The sequence below is a fragment of the Scyliorhinus torazame genome, chromosome 1 (genome assembly GCF_047496885.1).
Source record: "Scyliorhinus torazame isolate Kashiwa2021f chromosome 1, sScyTor2.1, whole genome shotgun sequence".
Classification (NCBI taxonomy): Eukaryota; Metazoa; Chordata; class Chondrichthyes; order Carcharhiniformes; family Scyliorhinidae; genus Scyliorhinus; species Scyliorhinus torazame.
Genome location: NC_092707.1, coordinates 90,888,294 through 90,914,925, shown reverse-complemented (window position 1 = coordinate 90,914,925; position 26,632 = coordinate 90,888,294). Strand labels below are relative to the sequence as shown.

Below are 26,632 nucleotides of genomic sequence, written 5' to 3'. Positions count from 1 at the left end.
CTCCAATGTTCTGCTCAATAATCAGTGGAGCGTGTATAGGTTCAATGCAATTAATGTTCCCCTCAAGGTTTGAAGAGTCATTACTGACTAACTGCTGGTCTCCGAAGTTGGGATTTTGCGGTGTTGTGTTGAAGGGAGACATTTGTCCCTGCTGTAGATATGATTCAGGTTGTGTTATTTCCATTACCTGAGGATCAATGTCTTGTCCATTTTTTCGATCCGTACTAAAACACTGGCAATTCTCAGTCTGCTCCTTGCAAGTTAAACATTCAATTAATTTCGTTAGCAAATCCTCAGCATCCTTCTGTGGCCGTGCAGCATTATTAATCTCTGTTCGGCTATAATGATCCTGAAGGTCAGCGCATAAACCTTTTTTCTTCGAGCTTGGACGAGGCGATTCCTTTGGCTTGTCTTCAGTTGGGCTTGAACAGTCTTCAGCGCTGTGCCCTTCATTGTAGCATGAGAGACCGTCATGTTCATGCTGCTGTGTAGTGGAGCATGGTAGGCTGTTATAGCCTTCTTGCTGTTCACGTGAGCATGGCAGACTTGCATCGTCTGCCGCTGGTTGGTCAGGAGAGGTTGCTAGACCCTCATGGTCTTGTTCCTGCAAGGACTGCGCTCTGGAGTCTTGCGTTCCTTCCATCGTGGAGTCCGTCCACGAGCTCTCTGTGGAGGCTTGTGACACTGGAGTCACTTCTTGTTCGTGCAAGGACTGCGCTCTGGAGTCTTGCGTTGCTTCTATCGTGGAGGCTGTCCACGAGCTCTCTGTGGAGGCTTGTGACACTGGAGTCACTTCTTGTTCGTGCAAGGACTGCGCTCTGGAGTCTTGCATTTCTGCAATTGTGGAGTCTGTCCACGAGCTTGCTGTGGAAGCTTGTGACACTGGAGTCACTTCTGGTTTATGCGAGGACTGCACTCTGGAGTCTTGCATGTCTTCTTTCATAGAGTCGGGAACGTTGAGCGGGACGTGGACCACGCTCTGTGTGGCAGCAGGGCACTCTCCGTGTGCTTGCACCGCTCCCTGTCTGTTAATGTCAGGCTGCAGCATCATCCGGTACTGATAAGTTGGAACGTCATATCTGCTGGATTGAAGATCCTCAAATCCGAAAAATGAATCCGCATCTGCGTCGGATTCAATGTGGGGGCCGCCAATGTGCAACACGAAAGGTTCGTCCGAGTCATAGTCATATAGGACCACGGAGCTATCATTGGGCTCGCGAGGTCCGGAAACACTGTAAAGATCGTCATCGAAGTATTCAAGGTCGGAATCATCGGCTTGTGCGTAGGTAACTGCTTGTCGGAGGGTTCTTCGGAGGTCAAATTCATCTCCTGGGTCAATTTGCGGCACTGTGCTGTCATTCCAGGTGAGGGAAGGTTGTTTTACAGCTTTAACAGATTTTTGTTTTTTTAATTTGGGACGTTTCCCTTTTAAATTGGATTTGGGACATTTCCCTTTTAAATTGGTGCAGTCTGGGGCCTCTGACATCCTGACGCTCGGTATGTAGCACGTAGGAAGCGACTGCGCATGCTCAGATCGCTGTTCCTTTACCGATGGCCGTTTTCTTGACTGCGCATGCGCAGCATCTCGCGCATGCGCAAACGAAACTTCCGGTTCTGCGCACTTCTCGCGCAACTGTGCTAGCGTTATACCTTTAGCAAGATGGCCGCCGACCTCGACCCAGCCTTCTCTCAGGCCCGGGATTTCAGCCTCTGGGAATTCGGGCTCCGGGATCCCAGCCACGAGGTGAGTACTGCAGCTTTTCTTACCTTTATGTGCCGATTGGATTGCGTTTTCTTCACAGTACTTGGAGAATTTGTCCAGGACTGCCTGGTAATCGTACCTTTGCTGCCTCCTGAAGAACCTGAACCTTCTGAATATTTCTCTTGCCCTTGCACCGGCGATGGTGAGGAGAAATTCAATTTTTTCCCTATCATCCAGGTCTTTGAGTTCAGCTGCCACCAGGAACAATTCGAACATTTGCAGGAATCGCCGCCAGTTTTCGCGGAGGTCGCCGTGGCACTGGAGCGCCTGCGGAACCGGGAGCTCGTACATCATGCCTGGGCATTGCTGGTTGTCTGTGTACACTGAGGTATGCCGGCAGGTATCGATCCACTCCTGTACCATGTGGTGTTGGGTGCTCTGGTGCACAGATGAGCCAACACAGTTGTATGTGGTACAACTCTATTTTATTATAACTCTTATAATACAGTTCGTTCTGGATACTCTGCACGTGCTGTCTCCCTGAGTGTGTTTGACAACAGATGTGTCCTGGTTCTCCTCTGCAGCTAATACTGACCACCGGGGGTCGTGTCTGTGCTTTTATATCTTTCTGTCATTGGTTGTGGTGTTGTGTGTTCTGATTTGTCTGTTGGTGTGTCTATCATGATGTGTGTGTTTGAATATCATGACAACCAGCGCCTGGCCGCCCTCCCTAAGCGGGAGACCCAGAACCTCAGCAGCGACCCAGTGTAGTCTCTTGTCCCAGAAGAACTCTACAAGCATTCTCTCGATCTTTTTGACAAAGTCAGGGGGAGGGTCAAAGTGACCAGCTGGTACCACAACATGGAGGCTGTCAGCTGGTTTATGACGAGAACTCGACCCCTGTAAGATAACACTCGGAGCAGTCCTGTCCAAAGTCTCAAGCGAGCGGTGACCTTGGTCTCCAGCTCCTGCCAGTAAGCCGGCCAGGATTCCTCAGCCGGGCAAAGATGGACTCTCAAATAGAGGAGGCTGGTCCTGCTCCAGGTGAAAGGCCTGAGCTCCTCTGGGAGGGGGTCCGTCTGCCACGAACTGACCAGGAGTCCAGAACACTAGGCCCAGTTGATCCTGGCAGAGGACGGGTCGGAGTACACAGCCTGGCACTCTCACATCCTCCGCAGGTCAGCAGGGTCAGTAAACATGAGGAGCACGTCATCAGCGTGTGGTAGTCACCACTGTTTGTATATAGTACACATATGAGATATAATACGGTAAGGCTCCTGTACTACAGGTACGGGGGTAGATCCCTGCCTGCTGGCTCCGCCCAGTAGGCGGAGTATAAATGTGTGGGCTCACTGAGCTGCAGCCATTTCTGCAGCAGCTGTAGGAGGCAACACATCTCTGCGGAATAAAGCCTCAATTACTCTCTACTCTCGTCTCGTCGTAATTGATAGTGCTTCAATTTATTACGCAGAGATTTTATCAGAGATTTTACAGCGATGGACCTTCGCATCAAGCCAGATCGCCTGCAGCTGCACCCTCAAGCAGACAACGCCACATCGGCCTTCGACCACTGGCTAGCTTGCCTTGAAGCCTACATCGGATCAGCGACAGAACCACCCTCAGAGGCACAGAAACTACAGATCTTGTACACAGGGTTGAGCTCCGATATTTTTCCTCTTATCCGGGACGCGCCCAACTACACTGAGGCCATGTCGCTTCTGAAAGAGAACTACCCACGGCCGATCAACAAGCTCTACGCCAGGCACCTCCAGTCCATGCATCAACAACTCCCTGGTGAGTCATTGGAAGATTTCTGGCGTACCCTGCACGCCCTGGTGAGGAACTGCGGTTGCCAGGCAGTTTCGGCCGTTGAACATTCCGAACTCCTCATCAGAGGCGCTTTCGTTACGGGCATAGGGTCGGCGTACATCCGCCAGCGCCTCTTAGAAGGGGGTACGCTCGGCTTCGCGGCGATCAAGAAACTCGTGACCTCGCTAACGGTAGACTCCCGAAATGTGCAAGCGTACGCCCCCGACCGCACGGCGACCCCATCCTGGACATTGTGGACCCTAACCAGCGACCGCCCCCAGCCAACCCCAAGACTGTGCCGCGTCGCAGCCAGCCAACCCCCGGGGGCCCAAGTGCTATTTCTGCGGGCAGACAAAGCACCCACTCCAGCGCTGCCCGGCGCGGAGCGCACTCTGCAAGGCCTGCGGTAAGAAAGGACATTCCGCTGCGGTGTGCCAGGCCCGGTCGATCGCTGCTGTAACCAGCCCCATTGTTCCTGCATCCCCCACGTGCGACCCATGGGCGCCGCCATTTTCGCCCCCGCAACCGACATGCGGCCCGTGGGCATCACCATCTTTCCCTCATCAGAGCTCGTGCGGCTCTTGGGTGCCGCCATCTTTAACGCCGCCCGCCACGTGCCGTCTTCGGCGCCATTTTGGACACGCCTCAGGACCCCTGCTCGTCGGGCACCTCATCGGACCACTCATGGCCCGCAACCGCCACCGACCAGCCCGGGGCCACCACACCGGCCGCAGCCCGCCTCCATCACGCTCGACCAGTCCCGGCCGCACAACCTTGCAACCGCGACAACGGCGGTGAAAGTCGGTGTCCACAAGACACCCTGCCTTCTCGACTCCGGGAGCACGGAGAGCTTCATCAACCCCGATACGGTAAGGCGCTGCTCCCTCACGGTACACCCCATTACCCAACGAATCTCCCTGGCCTCCGGATCCCACTCCATGGAGATCTGGGGGTACTGCACCGCCACCCTCACTGTCCAGGGCGTAGAGTTCAACAACTTCGGGCTCTACGTCCTCCCCAACCTCTGCGCAGCCTTGCTACTCGGCCTGGACTTCCAGTGCAGCCTCCAAAGTCTAACTCTGAAATTCGGCAGGCCGCTACCACCCCTCACTGTATGCGGCCTCACGACCCTTAAGGTCGACCCACGCTCCCTGTTTGCAAACCTCACCCCGGATTGCAAACCCGTCGCCACCAGGAGCAGACGGTACAGTGCCCAGGACAGGACCTTCATCAGGTCGGAGGTCCAGCGGCTACTGCGGGAAGGCATCATCGAGGCCAGCAACAGCCCCTGGAGAGTTCAAGTGGTAGTTGTAAAGACTGGGGAGAAACACAGGATGGTCATTGACTACAGTCAGACCATCAATTGGTACACACAGCTCGACGCGTACCCCCTCCCACGCATATCTGATAATGGTCAATCAGATTGCACAGTACCGGGTCTTCTTTACAGTGGACCTGAAATCTGCCTACCACCAGCTCCCCATCCGCAAGGCGGACCGGCAATGTACGGCGTTCGAGGCAGACGGCCGCCTTTACCACTTCCTTAGGATTCCCTTCGGCGTCACTAATGGGGTCTCGGTCTTCCAACGGGAGATGGACCGAATGGTTGACCGGTACGGACTGTGGGCCACTTTCCCGTACCTGGATAATGTCACCATCTGGGGCCACGATCAGCAGGACCAAGACGCTAACCTTTCCAAATTTCTCCACACCAACAAATTCCTGAATCTAACAAATAACAAGGAGAAGTGCGTGTTCAGCACCAACCGCTTAGCCATCCTTGGCTATGTGGTGCAAAATGGAGTTCTAGGGCCCGGCCCGATCGCATGCGCCCCCTCATGGAACTCCGCCTCCCCCACTGCCCCAAGGCTGTTAAACGATGCCTGGGGTTCTTCTCATACTACGCTCAGTGGGTCCCTAACTATGCAGACAAGGCCTGCCCACTCATTCACTCCACAGTTTTCCCCCAAACGGCCGAGGCTCACCAGCCCTTCAACCGTATCAAGGCCGGCATCGGCAAGGCCGCGATGGACGCGGTCGACGAGACCCTCCTCTCTCAAGTTGAGAGCGATGCATCAGACGTCGCTCTAGCCGCCACCCTCAACCAGGCAGGCAGACCCGTGGCGTTCTTTTCCCGCACCCTCCACGCCTCCGAAATTCGGCACACCTCCGTCGAAAAGGAGGCCCAAGCCATCATTGAAGCTGTGCGACATTGGAGGCATTACCAGGCCGGCAGGAGATTCATTCTCCTCACTGACCAACGGTCGGTAGCCTTCATGTTCAATAACACACAACAGGGCAAGATCAAAACGATAAAATCTTGAGGTGGAGGATCGAGCTCTCCACCTACAATTACGAGATTTTGTATCGCCCCGGTAAACTCAACGAGCCGCCCGATGCCCTATCCCAAGGTACATGTGCCAGCGCACAAGTGGACCGACTCCGGGCCCTACACGATGGTCACCCGGTTCTTTCACTACATAAAGGCCCGTAACCTACCCTACTCCATTGCAGAAGTCAGGACCGTCACCAAAGACTGCCAGGTCTGCGCGGAGTGCAAACCGCACTTCTACCAGCCAGACCGAGCGCACCTGGTGAAGGCCTCCCGTCCCTTTGAACGTCTCAGCATGGACTTCAAAGGGCCCCTCCCCTCTTCCGACTGAAACACGTACTTCCTTAACGTGGTCGACGAATACTCCAGATTCCCCTTCGCCATTCCATGCCCCGATCTGAAGTCTGCCACAGTCATCAAGGCCCTCAATAGCATCTTCACTCTGTCCGGTTTCACCGCTTATGTCCACAGCGACCGGGGATCCTCCTTTATGAGTGATGAGCTGCATCAATTCCTGCTCAGCAAGGGCATTGCCTCGAGCAGGACGACCAGCTACAACCCCCAGAGAAACGGGCAGGTGGAGAGGGAGAACAGGACGGTCTGGAAGGCCGTCCTGTTGGCCCTACGGTCTAAAAATCTCCCGGTCTCCCGCTGGCAGGAGGTCCTCCCTGACGCGCTCCACTCCATCCGATCGCTATTTTTCACTGCGACTAATGCAACCCCCCATGAATGCCCCCTTGCCTTCCCTAGGAAGTCCACCTCCAGGTTTCACTCCCAACGTGGCTGGCAGCTCCAGGACCCGTTCTCCTCCGCAAACACGTGCTGCTCCACAAGGCAGACCCGTTGGTCGAAAGGCTTACTCCATGCAAACCCTCAGTACGCGTACCCCGACAGCCGCCAGGACACCGCCTCCCTCAGGGACCTGGCACCAGCTGGTTCCCCAACCCCCCCTCCAATTGCCCCAGCGCACCTCACCACAGCCCCCGCTCCAGGACGATCCGTCCTCCCATTGGTTCCACCCAGGGATGAAGATGAGGACTACACGCTCCCGGAGTCACCGGCGACCAAGCCGGCGCCTGCATCATCACCGGGACTGCGGCGCTCATAACAGAGGATCAAGGCACCCGACCGGCTGAATTTGTGAACTTTTCCAGAACTGTACACTTTAAAAATGCTCACTTACATGTAAATAGTTTTCCAGCACCCCAGCTGGGCTCTTTTTTTAACAGGGGGTGAATGTGGTAGTCACCACTGTTTGCATATAGTGCACATATGAGATGTAATACGGTAAGGCTCCTGTACTGCAGGTACGGGGGTAGATCCCTGCCTGCTGGCTCCGTCCCTGAGGGAGACTATGTCCTGGTGGCTGTCGGGGTATGCGTACTGCGCGTTTGCATGGAAGTAGCTCACCGAGCTGCAGCCATTTCGGCAGCAGCTGTAGGAGGCAACACATCTTTGCGTAATAAAGCCTCGATTACTCTCTAGTCTCGTCTCATCGTAATTGATAGTGCATCACAGCGTAAGCCGAAAGGACCAACCCAATGCCCAGCCCGTGCAGAAGCAGTCCCGACAACCTCCTCCGCATGAGTCACAGGAAAGGCTCCACGCAAATAGAATAAAGTTGGCCAGACAAAGGGCAGCCTCTCTCAAAGCGAAGGGGCGCCGTCAGGGACCCATTAACCTTAACGAGACACTTTGCGGCATTATACAGAAGTTAGATCTGGGCGACAAATTGCGTCTCGAACCCGAATGCTTGCAGAGTCCCGAATAAATATTCGTGATCCACCCTGTCGAACCCCTTCTCCTGATCAAGGGACAGGAAGGCACGCGACATACCATCCCTCAGGGAATGATGGACCAGGCCCGGGACCATGTAGGACTGGTCAGAGTGGAACATGTGATCTGACACGGTGCCAAGGCGCAAACTCATTGCCTTGGCGAAAATCTTGTAATCTGTGCTGAGGAGCGAGACACGACGCCAGTTTTTAAGGCGGCGGAGATCCCCCCTCTTTGGCAGCAGGATATGGTGGCCCTGCACCATGAGAGGGGCGTCTCCCCGGTTGCGATACTTTCCCACAGGACCCCCGCATAGTCGCTCCCAAGGACCTCCCAAGAACACCCTAAAGAACTCCACGGTCAGCCCATCAGGCCTGGGGCTTTGCCCTGGACAAGCTGTCGAGGGCGCTGGTAAGCTCCCCCAGGCTTATAGGGGTATCAAGCCTACCGGTGCCCTCCGGGCCGACCTGCGGCAGGTCCTCCCACAAGCATCTTCGCTGGATGGTTCTGGAGAGAAGAGAGTGCTGTAGAAGCTTTGGATTTGGGCCCGAACCTCCTCCAGATCCGAGACGAGGGTCCCGTTGTCGGCCAGCAGCGTGAGGAGCTGCTGACGGACCCCGCGCCTTTTTTCCAGCGAGTAGAAGAAGGGGCAGCCACAGTTCATTTCCGAAAGGATCTGGATCCGCGACCTTACATACGCGCCCCGGGACCCGACATGACGCAGGTCCCGCAGCGCGCCTTTCTTCTCTCTGTACACCAGCCGCAGGGCCGGGTCTTCATCAGGCTGACCGAGAGGTGACTCCAGGTCGAGCACCTCCTTTTCCAACTCCTCGACCCTGGATTTCCGCCTCTTTGTCGATCCCCTCGCATACTCCTGACAGAAGGTACGCACGTGAGTCTTGCCCACATCCCACCATAACCTCCAGGAGGGGAAGCCTCCCCGTTTCCTTCTCCAGCCGGTCTAGAAGTTATGAAACGAGCCCAGGAACCGCTCGTCCTCCCGCAGCACGTTGTTAAAATGCCAGTATGCGGACCGTGACTGAGCGCAAGACAGGGCGAGCCCCGCCCACACGAGACGGTGGTCCGAGCACGGCACATGCTGCACAGAGGCCGTCGGGACACGGGGCAGGTACGGCTTGAAATGTAGAGGCGATCGATTCTGGACACTCCAACCCCAGGCCTCACAAAAGTGAAGACGCTGGAGTCAGGATGGAGAGTCCACCAGATGTCCACCAAGTCAAAGAACCCGACCAGGTTCCTTAACTTCACCACCGCACGAGAGCTGCACTGGGTACCAAGGCGGTCTTTTGTCCTGGGGGTGCAATTAAAATCTCCCCCCAGGACGATGCACTCGCCCGCGGCGATGGTGCCAAGATGAGTGGACGCTTGTTCGAAGAAAGTCGTCTGCTGCTGGCCAGCCTGGGGAGCCTAGACATTCACAAAGTGAAGTACCTCGACCCCCTCATGGACCGTCAAGTGCAGCAACCGCCCTGGCACTGGCTCCTTGACCCCCAAGATCTCCGGCTGAAAATGTGGGGCCAACAAGATAGCCACCCCGTCTAAACGTGAGGTTAGGTGACTCATGTAGACCCCCCCCCTCGCCGCTCCAGGTGCCATGTGGCTTCGTCTCCCGGAGCGGTGTGGGTTTCTTGCAGGAAGCACGCCGCATACTTCCCGTCTCGGAGAACTGAGGAGTTCTGGAATCTGCGGATCGCGTCCCTGCTGCCGTTAATGTTGAGGCTGGCTAAGGTCACCTCCATGGCAGTAGTAAAGTGCTACCTTCACCTTTTCAGTGCTCAGAAGGAGCAGAGGAGCGCCGGCCCCTCTGTTCCTTCAGGAGTCCGGCGAGGAAAAAGTTCTGCCCGCGCTGCTCAGAAGCGTCCTCGTCTCCCGCCTCTTTAACGTCGGCGCGGGAAGACGGGACGAGCAGCGCCAAGTCCGACCACTGGTCGAGGGCTATCTGCACTTGGTTTCGGCGACCATGGTTTGCACGCAGAAAATCCCAGAGATCCCCTCGGGGGATGAGGGGCGACTCTGTGTTGGCCACGAGGGAATCCACAATCTCGCTGCTGATGGACCCAAAATTATCCCCCATGCCCCCCACCGAGCAACCGTCCTCCTCGGGGCAGTCGCCGTCTGAGTGTGGCGGACGGCACGGTCCCACCAACCAGCCCTGGGTCTGCCTCGATCCCACCCCCGGATCGTCGACAGATGGGTTCCTCGCAGAAACCTCCAATTGTATCAGGCCAGTGGGAGGTGGCGGCTCAGATCCCCCCTCCTCTTGCGATGCCGGGCCACCGGATAGACCCGGGAACAGTTCTGGAATAAGCTCCGGGGTGGAGATGGGAACTGCCGGCGTCGGAGGCTGGGATGGAGAGGGGAGGCGCTACCCGCCACCGCCACCCAATGACCCTGAGGTCAGGGAGCCATCACAGCCTTCTGGCGCTGTAAAAAGGAACGCCTCTGGGGTGCAAAATGGCACCGAGCGGAACGGGCCCTCGGGGGTCTTGTTTGCACCCGGCCCCGAGGCGTCCTGCTCTGGGGGCTGCGACAGCTCAGGGGTCGACAGATGATGGACTTTATCTAATCTCTTCCGTGGGCGCAGTGTAATGTCAAGGGGCAGGGGTTGTGGCGCCACCCGCTCCGTTCCAGGGGGAGTCATGATGTTTCGCCCACACCCCTCCATTCTCACAACGCCCCCCCATTCCCTCAACACTTTGCCCCCGGGTTCGAGATGTTGCCGTCTTCTGCGCCGGCCTGGGAGCACGCACATTCCGTCTCCCCCCCCCGACGACGGGCCCAGTACCCGACGCTGAGGCGTAAATGGGCCCGGGATGAGCTTGAGTGTCCGTGGTGGCCCCCAGGCCTAAGTTCTGGGGCGCAGGGGTCTCTAGGCTGATGGGGTCGGGGGGTATTTGCAGCCGATCCCAACCTTTCCTTCTTTCGGGCCTTGCGGCCTGGTGGATACCCTCCCTTCTCCACGCCGGCAGCCGACTGGCCAGTCTGCGCCAGCACAGTGTCCCCCTGTAGGGTCGGGGTGGTAATGCCAATGGAGGGGGAGAGACCGGCGGTGCCACTTGTCATGATATTTAGACCAGCATATCATGGTGCAATCACACACATACTGACACACTGATGGACATGCAGTAGGACCAACCAACACACACACAACATCGCAGCCAATCACCAGTGAGAGCACACGCACTATAAAAACAGGGGACACTACAGTTCCCCCTCCTTCCAGCAGCAGCCAGCTCAGAGCACCGAGCTCAGAGCCTGCCACTCAGACATTCACCATGTGCTGAGTGCCTCACCCAGATACTGATAGGACAGGGTCCACAGATTAGCTGGTAATGCACGTACCCAGGTTAGCAGTGTGCTGTTACAGTTGAGTAGTTAATAAAATTGAGTTACACCATCTCCAGCCGTGTTGGTCGTTTGTAGACCAGAACACCCAACACGACACCACTCACAGCCACCTTGGTGTCAGTGGTGTCTTTGGAAGCAGGGCAGTTCTTCTGCACATGCCCCATCTTCTTGCAGGCATGGCACCGCACGCCATCTGCAGACCAGAAGATGCGGAAGGTCTCCCCCAGATGGGAGACCTCTAATCCGGCCTCTAACAGATCCTCCCGGGCCAAGCGGATGAAAGCCTGCCGCCGGAAGGAGTAGATGTGCCTGAGGGGGACGTCCTTCAGGCCGAGAGGGAGCGGCGTTACCTCAGAACGAACCTCCCCCAGTAGTTGGAGCTCGGTAGGGAGGTAAGGCGGCACTTTGGACAATATGACTCGCTCGGCAGTGGCCTCAAGAGGGGTCCACTGCCACATAGGTCCCGCCCACCGCAAGCCCCTTTTCAAGGACGAGGTGAACCGCCCTCTCGGCCCTCAGGAAGAACACGACTTTCCTGTACATTCGAGAGGCGGTCACAGTGGCCGTGGGGCTGACGACCCCGGTCATCGCGCGAACAAACACCTCTATGGTGACGGTGGGGTGACTGTAGCACTTTATGCCCAGCTTTCGGGTCAGCAACCGGAAAGGTGGCGGGGCTGCAGGAGCAGTGAAGGCCGAGGCGCCTACCACCCCCGCATAGTGGCTCTGGTCGGCCCCGCCACTGGCGTAGGTGGAGTTGCCATCAGGGCAAGTGCCTCGCCCACCCCAATGAGGGCTTTGTCACGTTGGAATTTAATTGACGAAATAGATAGTGGAGAGTGGGTTGTCAGGGGAAGGGCAAGGTGGAATGACGGACTCTCCCCCTTGGAAGGTATACAGGGGAGCAAAGCAGGGAAGAGAAGAGAGAACAAGGATCACTGTTGGAGGAGGTCAGCAGGAGGGTGGGGCACCGTAGATGGAATGGTGCCCGAGGTGAGAGACTCCTGAGACTCCGGGTGAAGCTGGAGGGTGGGAGGATTGGGGATATTCAGCTCAGGAGGGGGCCCAACAAAGAAACATACTTCTTGCTCCCACCCTAGGTCACCACACTGACGTAAGTGACGCTGGTTTAAAGAAGTCTTCTGCCTAAGTAGGGCTCAGCAAAATACAGTCTGTGCTCCACCCTGGAACGACCACCCAATGGAAACGATCTCCTCCCTGCTGGTGTATGGGATCTTCAGCCCGGGAGGAGCCAGCAACCGCTCGATGTCCCCGTCCCGGAACAAGCTCACTGGATGGAATGAGGAAGGCCTGACAGTTGGGAGAACTGGACAGGGCCGGGCCCTCAGCCCGGGAGGCGCCCAGCAAACAAATAATACAAACGGGCTTTACTCCCACCTTGTATTTGCAGCCACCTTTCCTGTTGTTGTTGTTCCTTCTCGCCCTCCCCTCTCCCTCCCCTCCCTCTCCCCCTCCCCTCCCTCCCCTCTCCCTCCCCTTCCTCTCCTCCCTCCCATCCCTCTCCTCCCGCCCCTCTCCTCTCCTCCCGCCCCTCTCCTCTCCTCCCTCCCCTCTCCCTCCCCCTCCTCCCTCCCCTTCCCTCTCCTCCCGCCCCTCTCCTCTCCTCCCGCCCCTCTCCTCTCCTCCCTCCCCTCCCACCCCTCTCCTGCCTCCCCTTCCCTCCCCGCACTCCCCTCCCCTGCCCTCTCCTCCCCCTCCCTCTCCCTCCCGTCCCGCTCCCCTGCCCCCTCCCATTCCCCCCTCCCCCTCCCCGCCCATCTCCTTCTCCTTACCCCCTCCCACCCCTCCCCCACCCCTCCCCCACCTCCCCTCCCCCTCACCTTCCCCCCCTCCCCCACCTCCCCCACCTCCTCCTCCCCCTCCCCCACCTCCCCATCTCCCTCCCCCACCTCTCCTCCCCTCCCCCCCACCTCTCCTCCCCCTCCCCCCACCTCTCCTCCACCTCCCCTCCCCCTCACCCACTCTCCTTCCCCCTCCCATGCCTATCATGTCAGGAAAATCAGAAGCTCCCACCAGGAGCTTCACCAGTTGTAATGACCAGGGAGGCCTTGGGTATGGGTACACGCGCACCTCACCAGGCTGTTTATGGCGTCAATGTTTTTAATCTTGGTTGACGCCCATTCTAAATGGATGGGCAAGCATTGGATGCCTTCCACACTTTCCACGCCACGATAGAAAAACTCTGGCAATCATTTTTCACTAATGGGATACCTGAGGTACTAGTGCCTGACAACGGGACCCCCTTCACCAACAGAGAGTTCCAGCTGTTCACTAAGTCCAGTGCGATGAAACACACCTGAACAGTGCCATACCACCCATCCTTGAATGGCCTGGCTGAATGTGTGGTCCAAACATTTAAAAATGGCATGAAGAAACAGACCACCTGCTCGCTCAATACAGGACCGTGTCACATATGACGACAGGGGTTGCGCCAGCGGAACTGCTGATGGGCCATTGCCTCCAGACCAAACTCAATCTATTGTTTCCCAATGTAACTCGGAATGTGGAGTCAAAATAAGAGGCCCAGAAAACAAATTATGACATCTGTCAACCCGACAGGACCTTCAGGCCGGGAGATACCGTCTTATGTTCGCAATTTTGGAGCTGGTTCCCTTTGGATCCCGGGAGTGGTAGCAGAAAAGACTGGTCTCGTGACATACAAGGTCCAGATCATGGAGAGGACCATAAAAAAGCAGGTGTATCATCTACTGCGGAAACCACTCCGGGCGGGGTAACACCCGCAACATCTTTTGAATCTACCTCCAGGCAGGGGACTCAACCAATGTTACACCCAAGAGTCATCACCCTGCCCAAGAAGACGAAGACTCAGGCTCAGAAATAGAGGTGATGGAGCCGCAGCCAGTAGTCAAAGTCAGGGTAGAACCCCAATTAGTGACCCTTTGTCGTTGGATAAGGAAGTGGTGATTTACCCTATCTGCTTCACACCCCCAGATCTAACTCCAATTGAGGGTGGACATGAAAAATGAAATGAAATGAAAATTGCTTATTGTCACAAGTAGGCTTCAATGAAGTTACTGTGAAAAGCCCCTAGTCGCCACATTCCGGCGCCTGTTCGGGGAGGCTGTTACGGGAATTGAACCGTGCTGCTGGCCTGCCTTGGTCTGCTTTCAAAGCCAGCGATTTAGGCAAAGAAGGCTTCATTGTCGTGAGAGTGGGGGAGTGGACCCGGACTTGGCAGGGTGGGAGAAGAAGGGAGGGGAAGGAGGAGTGACCTGATAACCCTCACGAAGTCCACAGGGAATTGCTGTGGGGCTCGTGGAGTACGAGTTCCCATGGTAATGGGCAGAAGCTTATTCAGCTGGGACTCGTTATCAAGCCCTTTACATACTGTCCCAGACTGGCAGTGCTATTAGTTTTGGGCTGGGACACTTGAATGCTGCAGGTGTGGCTTTTAGTTTAAAATAAAATTAGCCAACCTTCATCTTCATGTCCTGGATTACGACAATCACAAATTGAAAAATGTTTGCTTTATTAATATACAAAATGAAAATGCTCACTAGTATACAGCTGCATATAGACACGTGGGGCGGGATTCTCCGACCCGGAATCGCCGGGGCTGGCGTGAATCCCGCCCCCGCAGGTTGCCGAATTCTCCGGCACCGGATATTCGGCAGGGGCGGGAATCGCGCCGATTGCGGAGAATTCCGCCCAAGAAGTCCTGGTCTAAATGATCGCAGTTGGGTAATTCTCCCATCAGTTACTGCTATAAGTAACTGGGATTGATTTTACACCTATAATTTGTGTTATACAATAATACACCGCTCAAAATATTTTGCTGGAAAAATAATCTTCCTTTTAATCAATCAGCACGATTTTTGAGATCCTATTTTCTGTAGTTATGATCATAATTTCAGAGGCTTATATTCACCGCCTGTCTCCTTCTGCCACAGCGGCGTCAATTCAGCCCATGGTAGGTGGCACTGAAAAGGCATAAAAAATTCATCATGAATTTGCGTCAGCAGGGGCTGGTGTAGCACAGTGGGCTAAACAGCTGGCTTGTAGTGCAGAACAAGGCCAGCAGCACGGTTCAATTCCCGTACCGGCCTCCCCGAACAGGCGCTGGAATGTGGTAGCGAGGGGCTTTTCACAGTAACTTCATTGAAGCCTACTTGTGACAATAAGCGATTATTATTTTCTTATTAGGTAACTCTTCCTGAAGACCAACAGTGTGAAATTTGGTGTTTCGTCACAGACATTGGGCTGGATTCTTTGTCGGTGGGATCCTCCGTTTCACAGGCAGCGCACTCACGCCTGCGGATTTCCCGACGGCGTGGGGGTGCCCACAATGGGAAAGCCCATTGGCTGGCTGCCGGGACGGAGAATCTCACTGCCGGCGGGGGCGTGCTGCGCCAGAAAACGGGTGTGGCGGGACGGAGAATCCCGCCCATTGTGTTGTGTCATACAACCAATTTGTCAACTGTGCACATGCTTTGTAAGCTCGTCAAAGTTGGCTCCCAAATCATTTAGGTCGTTAATATATATCAAGAAGATCAGTTGATCATATTCTTGATCCTTCAGCAACACCGCTCTACACCTTCCTCCCGTCTGAAGAACAACTGTTTACCACTACTCTCTGGTTCTTATCATTCAGCCAACTTTGAATCAATGCCCCTATGGTTCATTTTATTACATGGGTCTCAACTTTGCTGATGAGCCTATTATTTATCAAATGCCTTTTACAAGTCCATATATGCCACATTATCCTTTAAAGAATCCATGTTGGCTTTCCTTAATTAATATGTCCTTGCCCAAGTGACTGGCAATATTGTTCTGGATTATCATTTCTAAGAGCCTTCCTGCCACTGAATGTCTTGCAATTGCTGTGTTTATCCTTGCACCTTGTTGAAAGAAAAGGCCATTCTTTTAGTCTACTGCCACCAGCCCATTATCCAAGAAGGATAGTACGATTATGATCAGTACCTTCACAAGTGCTGCCATTACTTCCCACAGCGTCCTTTGATTTTTACAAATATTCATTCATGGGATATGGGCATCACTGGCATTTATTGTCCATCCTGAATTACCCTGAACTGAGTGGTTTGCTAAGCCATTTCAGAGGGCTTTTAAGAGTCAACTCAATGCCTTCCCTAAAGGATATTAATTTTTTTAAATTTCATTTACGGGATGTGGATGTCGCTGGTTGGGCCAGCATTTATTGCCCATCCCTAGTTGCCCCTCAGAAGGTAGTGGTAGCCTTCTTGAACCGCTGCAGTCCTTGAGGTGTAGGTATATCCTCTGTGCTGTTAGGGAGGGAATTCCATGATGTTGCCCCAGCGACAGTGAAGGAACAGCGATATATTTCCAAGTCAGGGTGCTGAGTGACTTGGAGGTGAACCTTCAGGTGGTGGGGTTCCCAGGTATCTGCTGCTCTTGTTCTCCTAGATGGTAGTTGTCATATGTTTGGAAGGTGCTGTCCAAGGAACCTTGGTGAGTTACTGCAGTGCACCTTGTAGATGGTACATTCGGCAGCCACTGTTCGTCGGTGGTGGAGGGTTTGAATGTTTGTGGAAGGGAAGCAATAAAGTGGGTTGTTTTGTCCTGGATGGTATCGAGCTTCTTGAGTGGTTGGAGCTGCACTCATCCAGGCAGGTGGAGAGTATTCCATTGCACTCCTGTCTTGTGCCTTGTGGCTTGATGGCTTTGGAGGGGTCAGGTGGTGAGTTATTCGCCATAGGATTCCTAGCCTTTGGCCTGCCCTGGTAGCCACATTATTCATATGGCTAATCCAATTCAGTTTCTGATCAATGGTAACCCCCAGATATTGATTGTGGGGGATTCAGCGATGGCGATGCCATTGAATGTCAAGGGGCAGTAGTTAGATCCTCTCTGGTAGGAGATGGTCATTGCCTGGCACTTGTGTGGCACAAATGTAACTTGCCACTTGTCAGCCCAAGCTTGGATATTGTCCAGGTCTTTCTGCATTTGGACATGGACTGTTTCAGTGGAGATGTGCAGGGGAAGTTTTTTTACACAGAGGGGTGGCCTGGAATGCACTGCCAAATGAGGTGGTTGAGGCAGATACATTAGCGACTTTTAAGATTATCTGGATAGGCACATGAACAGAATAGAAGGATACAGGCGGTTGGTCTAGATGGGACACATGATCGGCGCAGGTTTGGATGGCCAAAGAGCCTGTTCCTGTGCAGTGTTGTTCTGTGTACATTATCGGAGGAGTCACGAATGGTGCTGAACATTGTGCAGTCATCTGCAAACAATCCCACTTCTGACCTTCTGATGGGAGACCATTGATGAAACAGCTGAAGTTGGCTGGGCCTAGGACACTACCCTGAGGAACTATTGCAGCGAAGCCCTGGAGTTCAGATGATTGACCTCCATCCACTGCAACCACCTTCCTTTGTGCCAGGTATGACTCCAACAAATGGAGAGTTTCCCACCTGATTCCCATTGACTCCAGTTTAGCTTGGGCTCCTTGATGCCATACTCGGTCAAATGCTGCCTTGATGCCAAGCAGTCACACTCACATCACCTCTGGCATTCAGCTCTTAACCAAGGCTGTAATAAAGTCAGAAACTGAGTGAGCCTGGCGGAACCCAAACAGAGCGACCGTGAGCAGGTTACTGCTAAGTGTCGCTTGATAGCAGTGTTGATGACTCTTCCAACTCTTTGCTGATGATGGAGAGTTGACTGATAGGGCGGTAATTGGCTGGGTTGGATTTGTCCTGTTTCTTGTGTACAGGAAACACCTGGGCAATTTTCTACTTTGCTGGGTAGATGTCAGTGTTGCAGCTGTACTGGAACAGATTGGCTCGGGGTGTGACTGGTTCTGGAGCACGTCTTCAGTAGTATCACTGGGATATTGTCAGGGCCCATAGCCTTTGCACTCTTCAGTACCTTCAGCCGTTGGACCAGATGGTTTTTTTAATGACAATCTATAATAGTTTCCTGGTCATCATTTAGACTTTATAATTCTGGGGTCTTTGGAATTCAAATTCCACCATCTGACATGGTGGGATTTGAACCCAGGGCCCCAGAGCTTATTTTGCTTCATGTGTACATACTCGGTAAACCTGAACTCATTGTTCTGCCTCACGCGCCGATCTCGGTCCTGGGTCACTGTCCATGTGGTGTTTGCATATTCTCCCCGTGTTTATGTGGGTTTCGCCGCCACAACACAAAGATGTGGGCAGCACGGTGGCACAGTGGTTAGCACAGTCGCTTCACAGCTCCAGGGTCGCAGGTTCAATTCCTGGCTGGGTCACTGTCTGTCTGGAGTCTGCACGTCCTCCCCGTGTCTGCGTGGGTTTCCACCGGGTGCTCCGGTTTCCTCCCACAGTCCAAAATGTGCAGGTTAGGTGGATTGGCCATGCTAAATTGCCCTTAGTATCCAAAAAGGTTAGGTGGGGTTATAGGGATAGAGTGGAAGTGTGGGGTCAAGTAGGGTTCTCTATCCAAGGGCTTGTGCAGACTAGAAGGGCCAAATGGCCCCCTTCTGCACTGTAAATTCTATGATGAATGATCTATGTGCAGTGGATTGGCCACGCTAAATTGCCACTTAATTGGAAAAATTAAAAAAAGCTGAACTCATTGTTACTATGGGCGCGATCCAGCAGCCTCGTCACTCCCACTTGGTGTCGGGACGTGGCTGTCCAAGCCTGGGAGACCTCGCCAGGGCACCAGATAGTACTGGTTTTCACAAATGTTGCACCTGATGGGGTCTCCAGACTGCTGGGTGGTCGGGGACATGGCAGGGTGGCACCTTGGCACAGCTGGAATGCTAATGGGATGGGCGAAAGAAGCCACAGAAAGAGTACTCATGACATTATTCATAAAAATTGGTACCACAGCTTCGGCGAGAGCTCTTTATGTAACTTTGCAGATCAATGTAGCAATCAATCAAGTGACCCAGAAGACATTGAGTTTCACTAGTCCTTTCTATGCTGCGGTAGTTGCAATGGCATTAGCTGAGATATTGTTTTCTTTGACAGCCCTGGGTGAAAGGTGGTTCTTGATCTTTATAATTCATGCTAAAAAGTGCATACTTGTGCATTGGATGAGGGTAAATCAGATTGGCCTCCATGCCTGCTTTCACTGCTTAAGAAGAGCAGCCAGCTGGGTGGATATTGGAAGAAGCCTAGGACCTCTGAACTGTTCTCCAGTACTCGACCAATTACAGATTTTTTGGTGGTCGTTCTTTATGGAAGGACATCTGCCATGGAACCATAGAATTCCTATAGTGCAGAAGGCGACCATTCAGCCCATTGAGTCTACACAGACCCTCTGAAAGAGCACCCTATCAATGCCCGCTCTCTCACCCTATCCATATAATCCCACCTAATCTGCCCATCTTTGGACACTAGGGGGTAATTTAGCATGGCCAATCCACTCAACTTGCATTTCTTTGGTCTGTGGCAGGAAACTAGAGCACCCGGAGGAAATCCACGCACACTCAGGGAGAAAGTGCAAACTCCACACAGACATTCACCCAAGGCTGGAATTGAACCTGGGTCCCTGGCACTGTGAGGCAGCAGTGCTAACCACTGTAGCACTGTGCTCCAGTGCCATCATTACCTGGTCTGTCATACATGTGACTCCAGATCCGCAGCAATGTGGTTAAGTGAAATGGCCGAGGAAGCCACGCAGTTGTATCAAACTGCTAAAATGGCAATAAAAAGAAATGAAACTGGATGGACCACCCAGCGTTGACCTAGACACTGGAAATGATAATGGCAAACTCGGCCCTGTCGGCCTTATAAAGCCCTCCTTACTAACGTCTAAGGGCATGAGCCAAAATTGGGAGAGCTGTCACACAGACTAATCAAACAAAAGTCTGATATAGTCATACTGCTAAGAGTAACTCGCCTCATGACTCATCAAAGCCTGTCCACCATCTACAAAGCACAAGTGAGGAATATGTTGACTCTTCACTTGCCTGGATGAGGCAGCTCCAACAACGCTCATGCTCGACGCCATCCAGGACAAAGCAGCCTGATTGGCACTCCATCCGAAAGCATTCAGTCCCTCCACCACTGATGCACAGTGGCAGTATTGTGCACCATATGCAAGATGCACTGCAGGAACTGACCAGGTTTCCTGAGACACACTTTCCAAACCCATGACTGCAATCATCTAGAAGGACAAGGACTGCAGATGCATGGGAAAACCACCACCTGGAAGTTCCCCTTCAAGCCACTCCTCATCCTGACTTGGAAATATATTGTTGTTCCATCTCCCTCGCTGGGTCAAAATCCTGCCACTTCCTCCCTATCAGCACTGTGGTTGTACCTATACCACAGGTAGTGCAGTGGTTCAACCACTGTCTCAAGGGTAATAGGGATGGGTGGTAAATGTTGGCCGAACCAGCGAGGCTGAACTCCCATGAATGAATAAAAAATATATATGTATTTGAACGCCAAGAAGAATTTTAGTGACGTAGTTGATTCATGTACAACTCTGCTCTGAGCGTTCACAGTGCCATATTTGTTTTTGTTTTTCCCAGGACTCAGGCTGAGATGGGACACACATGCAGAGGCACCATTAACTTAGCAACCGCCCACATTGACGTTGAGGACTCGTGCACATTTGTGCTCTCGGATAGTGGTCGTACGTACCACTTGAAAGCAAGCTCTGAGGTGGAACGGCAACGCTGGGTGACGGCGCTTGAACTGGCCAAGTCCAAGGCTATTCGGATGATGAACAATCAGTCAGGTAGTGTACATGGAGCAATGTTATAATTGTTAAAATTACAATCATGTTACTTTAGATTCACTTTACTCAGGAAAAAAATGTGACTTTGATGACACTTTGTTTTAGTGTGAGCATTTTAATAACTGAGATTTCATACTGGTGCATTGTTAACTTCCTTCCCACACCGCTGGAGTTGAGCTACAACTCTGTGCTGACAGATTCTGGTAGTGAGACATTGTCCAACTCTAATGATATGTGGAGGGATGCCTTTACTTGAAGAGTGAGGACAACTGTACAGGCTGAGCTACCTGTTTTCTTCGTATTGGTGTATACATTATTACAAGTGGCATTGTTAATCTGACTTTGCACAGTGAGTTTTAGAGAATTGTACAGGAAGTGATGGCTTCCAAAGTTTGACATTATGAGCCAGAGAGAGTGTGAACCCTCGGAAATGTGATGGAATGAATGCAGATGTGAATTGTGGCTACAAAATTTGGCTTTAATAAGGGCGATACTGGAAATGTCTCAGTTATTGTTCAACCCTCATTGACCTGCCAAGATGGTGCTGGGCTGTCTTCATGATCTAGTTGTCCTTGTGTGATGATGCTTCCACAATAGTGCTAGATAGGGAATTACAGCCCACTGACCCAGGATCAATGAAAGCACATTTTATGGCCAAGTTAGAATGGTGTGTGACTCAGAATTTATTGCTCGACCTGAGTGATTGATTGAACTGTCAGTCATATTAAAAGAGTGAAGGTTTGTGGCTTTTTCAATGATTGGCCAATATGGAACTGCGTTTAATGTAGTGCTTGGAAAATAATAATGTTACTCAGTGAGTCTGTACATTTCTGGGGCTATATCAGTGTGTCTCATATTTGAAGCAGGAACTTCCCTCACTCTTAAATTGGACTCGAGCTAAAGGCAGGGGAGAGAGGTTGGTAACCTGAGTGTGGCCATTTCAACAAACAATATTTGTTAATGAACAATAGTTATTGACTTCATCTGTTAGGAGTAGGTTAGCCTCTTGTCAGCATGTAAGCGATACTTTGCAATGTAGGTTAATCTCTTTACATTGCAGAATGAACATGAGGGCCATGCAAGAGGAAATGAGAGGCAATACTATGAGTGGCAAACCTCTGGCTAATTAAACCAGTTGGCACCTGTAACTGACTCTCCCTGGTTAGATTAGTAGATAGGTTGTGAAGGGAAACATGCTGTGGCTGGAAATACCTTCACTGAAATAGGTCTTGGAGGATGGCCACATGATTACATTTATCATTAATAAAGTGGCACAATCAACCGAGTGGAAATATTTACCACTTCACCCAGTTGACAATCGCATTTTCTAAAGATCCAAATAAAGGAAAAAACGCACAAATTCAAAATAAGGAACAGAAAAGGCTAGATCTGCGCATTCTGAGAATTACCCATTTATTACTATTCCCTGTTTTCTGTACATTAACCAATGCTCAATCCATGCCAGTATATTACCCCCAATCCCATGTGCTCTAATTTTGCTCACCAACCTCTTGCTTGAGACCTTATTGAAAGTCTTCTGAAAATCGAAATACACCGTATACACTGGTTATTACACTCCCAGATCTATTCAGCTAGTTATATGCTCAGAAAACACTTTAACAGGTTTGTCAAATTTCATTTCCCTTTCATTAATCCATGTTGATCTATCCAATCCTACCATTATTCGTGAAGTTATCACATTCCCTACGACTGATGTCAGGCTAACAGGTCATATTGTTTCCTGTTTTCTCTTTGCCCCCTGTCATGTGAGGGTACGTTTAAGACATGGATGTTTAAGCAATGTACCTTTAAGAAAACAGTGATGTCAGAGAGTGGGTGGGGCTGAGCTCAGATCAGCCATTTTGCAGTTTAGTTTTGCAGGTTTTTAGTTTCAGTTTTGAAAAGAGCTGGTGTGTGTCTGTGTTTTGCAGTTTTGAAAAGAGCTTGTGGGTGTCTGTGTTTTGTCTGCCATAAAAGACCATCTCTGGTTCATTTGGGTGATTTAACGTAAAGCTTTAACCTGATGTGATTCTGTTTAAAGGTGTTAAGTCTCTTGGAAGTTTGAAGGAACATTTTAAGGAATTATTTACTGTTGCAATATTTTCTGAGTTATCTTTGAAGTAAGGGGTGTTAAGAGATCCAATGTTTATTTAAGATGTTAAGTTGAGTTCATGGAATAAACAGTGTTTTGTCTTTAAAAACCCACGTGTCCATAATTGTAATCCAACACCTAGGGGTGTGCTAGGAAAAGCAACAAATCCATTAAAGGGAGAGGTTGGTTGAACTCCATGATGCATTTTGGGGTTCTGAAAACGCCTCACCCATAACACCCCTCACCTCCTTTTCCTAAAGGGTGGGGTTACATTTGCTACCTTCCAATCTACAGGTACTATTCAAGAGCCTATGGCATTTTGGAAGATTTTAAAAATTCTTTGATGGGATGTGGGCATCACTGGAAAGGTCAGCGTTTGTTGCTCTCGAACTGAGCAACTTGTTGGGGAAGTTAAGAGTCAACCTCATTGCTGTGGGTCTGGAGTCACATGTAGGCAAGACCAGGTAAGGACGGCGGATTTCCTTCCCTAAAATTAACCAGATGGGTTTTTATGACCATCGGTGATAGTTGTCATGATCACTATTGCTGAGACTAGCTTTAAATTCCAGATTTTATTATTTAAATTTAAATTCCACCAGCCGCCATGGTGGGATTTGAACACATGTCACCGGAGCATTAGACTGGGCCTTTTGGATTATTAGTCTGGTGACATAACCACTGCGCCACCATCTCCCCAAAGATGACCACCAATGCATGCACAGTCACCTCTCTCATTTGTGTGGACATTGAGAGAATGGGCTCGAGTTAATCAAGTAAATCAAACACTTCTATTTGTTTTCCATTTCTGTGTTTTATGATATTGATGCATTTGTTAAGGTTTGTTTTGATCAGCAAAGAGGTTTTAACCCTCAATGAACTCTCTATCCTGTGCCTTGTCTGACTTTGATTTAATCTGGTTCCTACTTTGTGTGACCCAGTGTTTTGAATAAAGTTGGAAGGGAGAGTCATCAAGTTCTGGAGATGGAACCAGCGCATTAAAACTATAGCAATGAAGGATGTCGAACGTAACCCAACACCTGTTATTTTAAGCTGTGATAGTGGTTTTGACCTCCACATGTGCAAGACTCAACCTCACGCAACTATAGAGCCCACTTAAGAAGAACCCGAATGAGTAGGTTCTTCCCGGAGGTGGAGGACAGATGTGAACGGTGCCAAGGAGGCCCAGCCAACCACGCCACATGTTCTGGTTTTGCCCCAGACTTGCTGGCAACCGGACAGCCTTCTTCGAGGCAATGTCCAAAGTAGTGGGGATGAGGGTGGAGCTATGCCCAAAAGTGGCGGTCTTCAGTGTATCAGATCAGCCAGATCTCTTCGTGGGGAGGAGGGCAGATGTGCTTGTCTTTGTCTTCCTGATTGGCCGCCGTAGAATTCTACTGGCTGGCGGTCAGCAGCACCACCTAAAGCTGCAGACTGGCTGTCCGACACATCAGAATTTCACCTAATGGAGAAAAACAAATTCACCATCCGAAGGTCGGAAGAGGGCTTCCTCAAAATATGGGAGCCATTCACCCAACTTTCTGGATATGTGGCCACCAAATAACCAAGTAGCCAAGAGCTTAAACAAATAAGAAAGTAGCCAAAACATGATGGAAGAGAGGGAGAGGAGGGTGGTGGGGAGGGGGGGGGGGGGGGGGGGGGGGGGTGGAGGGAGGAAGAGGGAGTTGCCAAACCCAGTAGGAAAGAAAGGGGAATAGCAGAGAAGAAAGGGGGGGGGGGTGGTAGAGGACAGGGAGGGAGGAGAGGACAAGGGAAGGAGAACAACAGAGGGTAGCCAGAAGGGAGGAAAGAGGATGGAACACAAACTGGGAGGAGCACGCAGGAAACGACAACAACCACAACAAGTACAGCAAGGCGAAAGAGAGAGAGAAAGAGCAGGAAGAAGGAATGCCAGATGGCCGAAGCTGAGGCAAATGGACCAAAATGGAAAGGGAAAAAACTGACCATGAGATGCCAGTGACATCAGGGGCACCACCCAGGTGCCCCTTCCACCCAGTTTTGTTTTGCTTGTTTTGTATAAAGAAAAGAGAAGAAGGGAGGGAGAAAGCCCCCCCTTACGGATAAATGTTATGACTTTTTTTTTGTTTTCTTTTATATACTTCCTGGGCGGGATTCTCTGGTCCTGAGGCTAAGTGTTGACGCCGTCGGAAACGCCGTTGCATTTCTCGACGGCGTCAACACTGCCCCAGGATCAGCAATTCTGGCCCCTACAGGGGGCCAGCACAGCGCTGGAGCGGTTCACGCCGCTCCAGCTGTTGATCTGGCCGTGGAATGGGCGCCGGGGGATGCACGCATGCGCAGTCCCACCGGCACGATTTCCACGCATGAATGGTGCCTCCCTTGTCCGCCCCCGCCCCGGCCCAACATGGCGCAGGAGTACAGGCAGGAAAAAAGGAGGCCGAGAGACAGGCCGGTCCGGTGGGTCCCGATCGCGGGCCAGGCCACATCAGAGGCTGCCCCAGGGTCGGACCCCCTCTCCCACCCACAGGCCGCCACCAGACCCTTCAACGCTGAGTTCCCGCCGGCTGAGAGCAGGGTAGAACGGCGCCGGCGGAATTCTGCGTTTCCACGACGGCCACTCGGCCCATCCCGGCCCGAGAATCGGCAGGCCGGCCACAAAAGGTACCGATTCTCCACTCTGCAGCGAATTGCATGCTGGCGGCGTGGCGTGATTCGCGCCGGTCGCGGGGGATTCTCCGACCCGGCTCCTGGCTGAGAGAATCCCACCCCCTTCTTTTTTGTTTCTCAGTCTGTACATTTGCAAGTATATCATGTATAAAACCCAATAAAAACATTTTTAAAAAGCGAATGCATTTCAATCTCAGTGTATTGTCTTGATCAATCAGAGGATCAGTTAATATCCAATCAGACCACAGCATCAAAGAGGTGCTTCAAATTGTTGTTGGTGTGTGTGTTGCTGTGTGCGCGCGCGTGTGTGTGTGGGGGGGGGGGGGGGGGTGCAAGGCGATGGGATCCCTCTCTGTCTCTGTTACGAAGTACTTATCCATCTGCTGATCTTCCTTCTGTATTATATCAATAACTTTCCATTGCTTAACAGATAGGAACTCTTGTGCTAAGACCTGCAAAACTCCCCATCGCATTCAGCGATAGCAACTCTGAGTCACAGAATTGTTACCACACACAAGGACGCCATTCGGGCCATCATGTCTGCACCGGCTCTCCAAACGAGCATTATGACTTGATGCTATTCTCCTGCCTTTTTCCCTGTACCACTGCACGTTGTTTCTATTCAAATAATCATCTAAAGCCCCCCTGAATGTCCCGAGTGAACCTGTTTTCACCACACTTCAGGCAGTGTGTTTCAGACCCAAACCACACCTTGTGGTTCTTCTTTTGAAAATTACTTTAAATCTGTGCCCTTACTTTCTAAAACCTTTTACCAGCGGGAACATCCACTCCTGCTGCTCTCAGTTTTGTTTTTTCAAAAAAATCATGGCAACATTGCATAAATTTAAGAAGTAGTAGCGGAAACAAAAGTATACCAAGTGCTTTTTGATGGCTGGGTTTGTTTAAAAGTTATAATGGTTAGGCACAATGATGGATCACAAAATTCCATGGGTTGCCATAATGCAGAGATGCCTCCAGATGGTGCTGCTTTACAGCAGTTGCTGCTACGCAGCAACTTTGGTGTCATTCTTTTGAAGATTGGTGACATTCAAGAACATTCCAGGTTATGTGCAATTAATTTTGGATTCATCTGGAAAGAATGGTTCCTTTATTTAAAAAAGACTAACAAATTCAATTTATTTTTCATGATTTGGCAGTCCTGAATAGCAGAGTTTTGCTCAGCTTGGATTTCATAGCT

General features: G+C 51.9%; 1 protein-coding gene across 3 annotated transcripts in view; it reads left to right on the top strand.

The window, feature by feature from the left end:
- osbp2b (oxysterol binding protein 2b) overlaps nt 1-26,632 on the top strand; it is a 614,672-nt gene that overhangs the window by 126,243 nt on the left and 461,797 nt on the right. For all 3 annotated transcript variants that reach the window (XM_072497983.1, XM_072497976.1, XM_072497988.1), the window contains one exon: nt 20,488-20,696. In XM_072497983.1, coding sequence (XP_072354084.1) covers nt 20,488-20,696 — 209 coding nt within the window. The remainder of the gene's footprint in view (nt 1-20,487; nt 20,697-26,632) is intronic.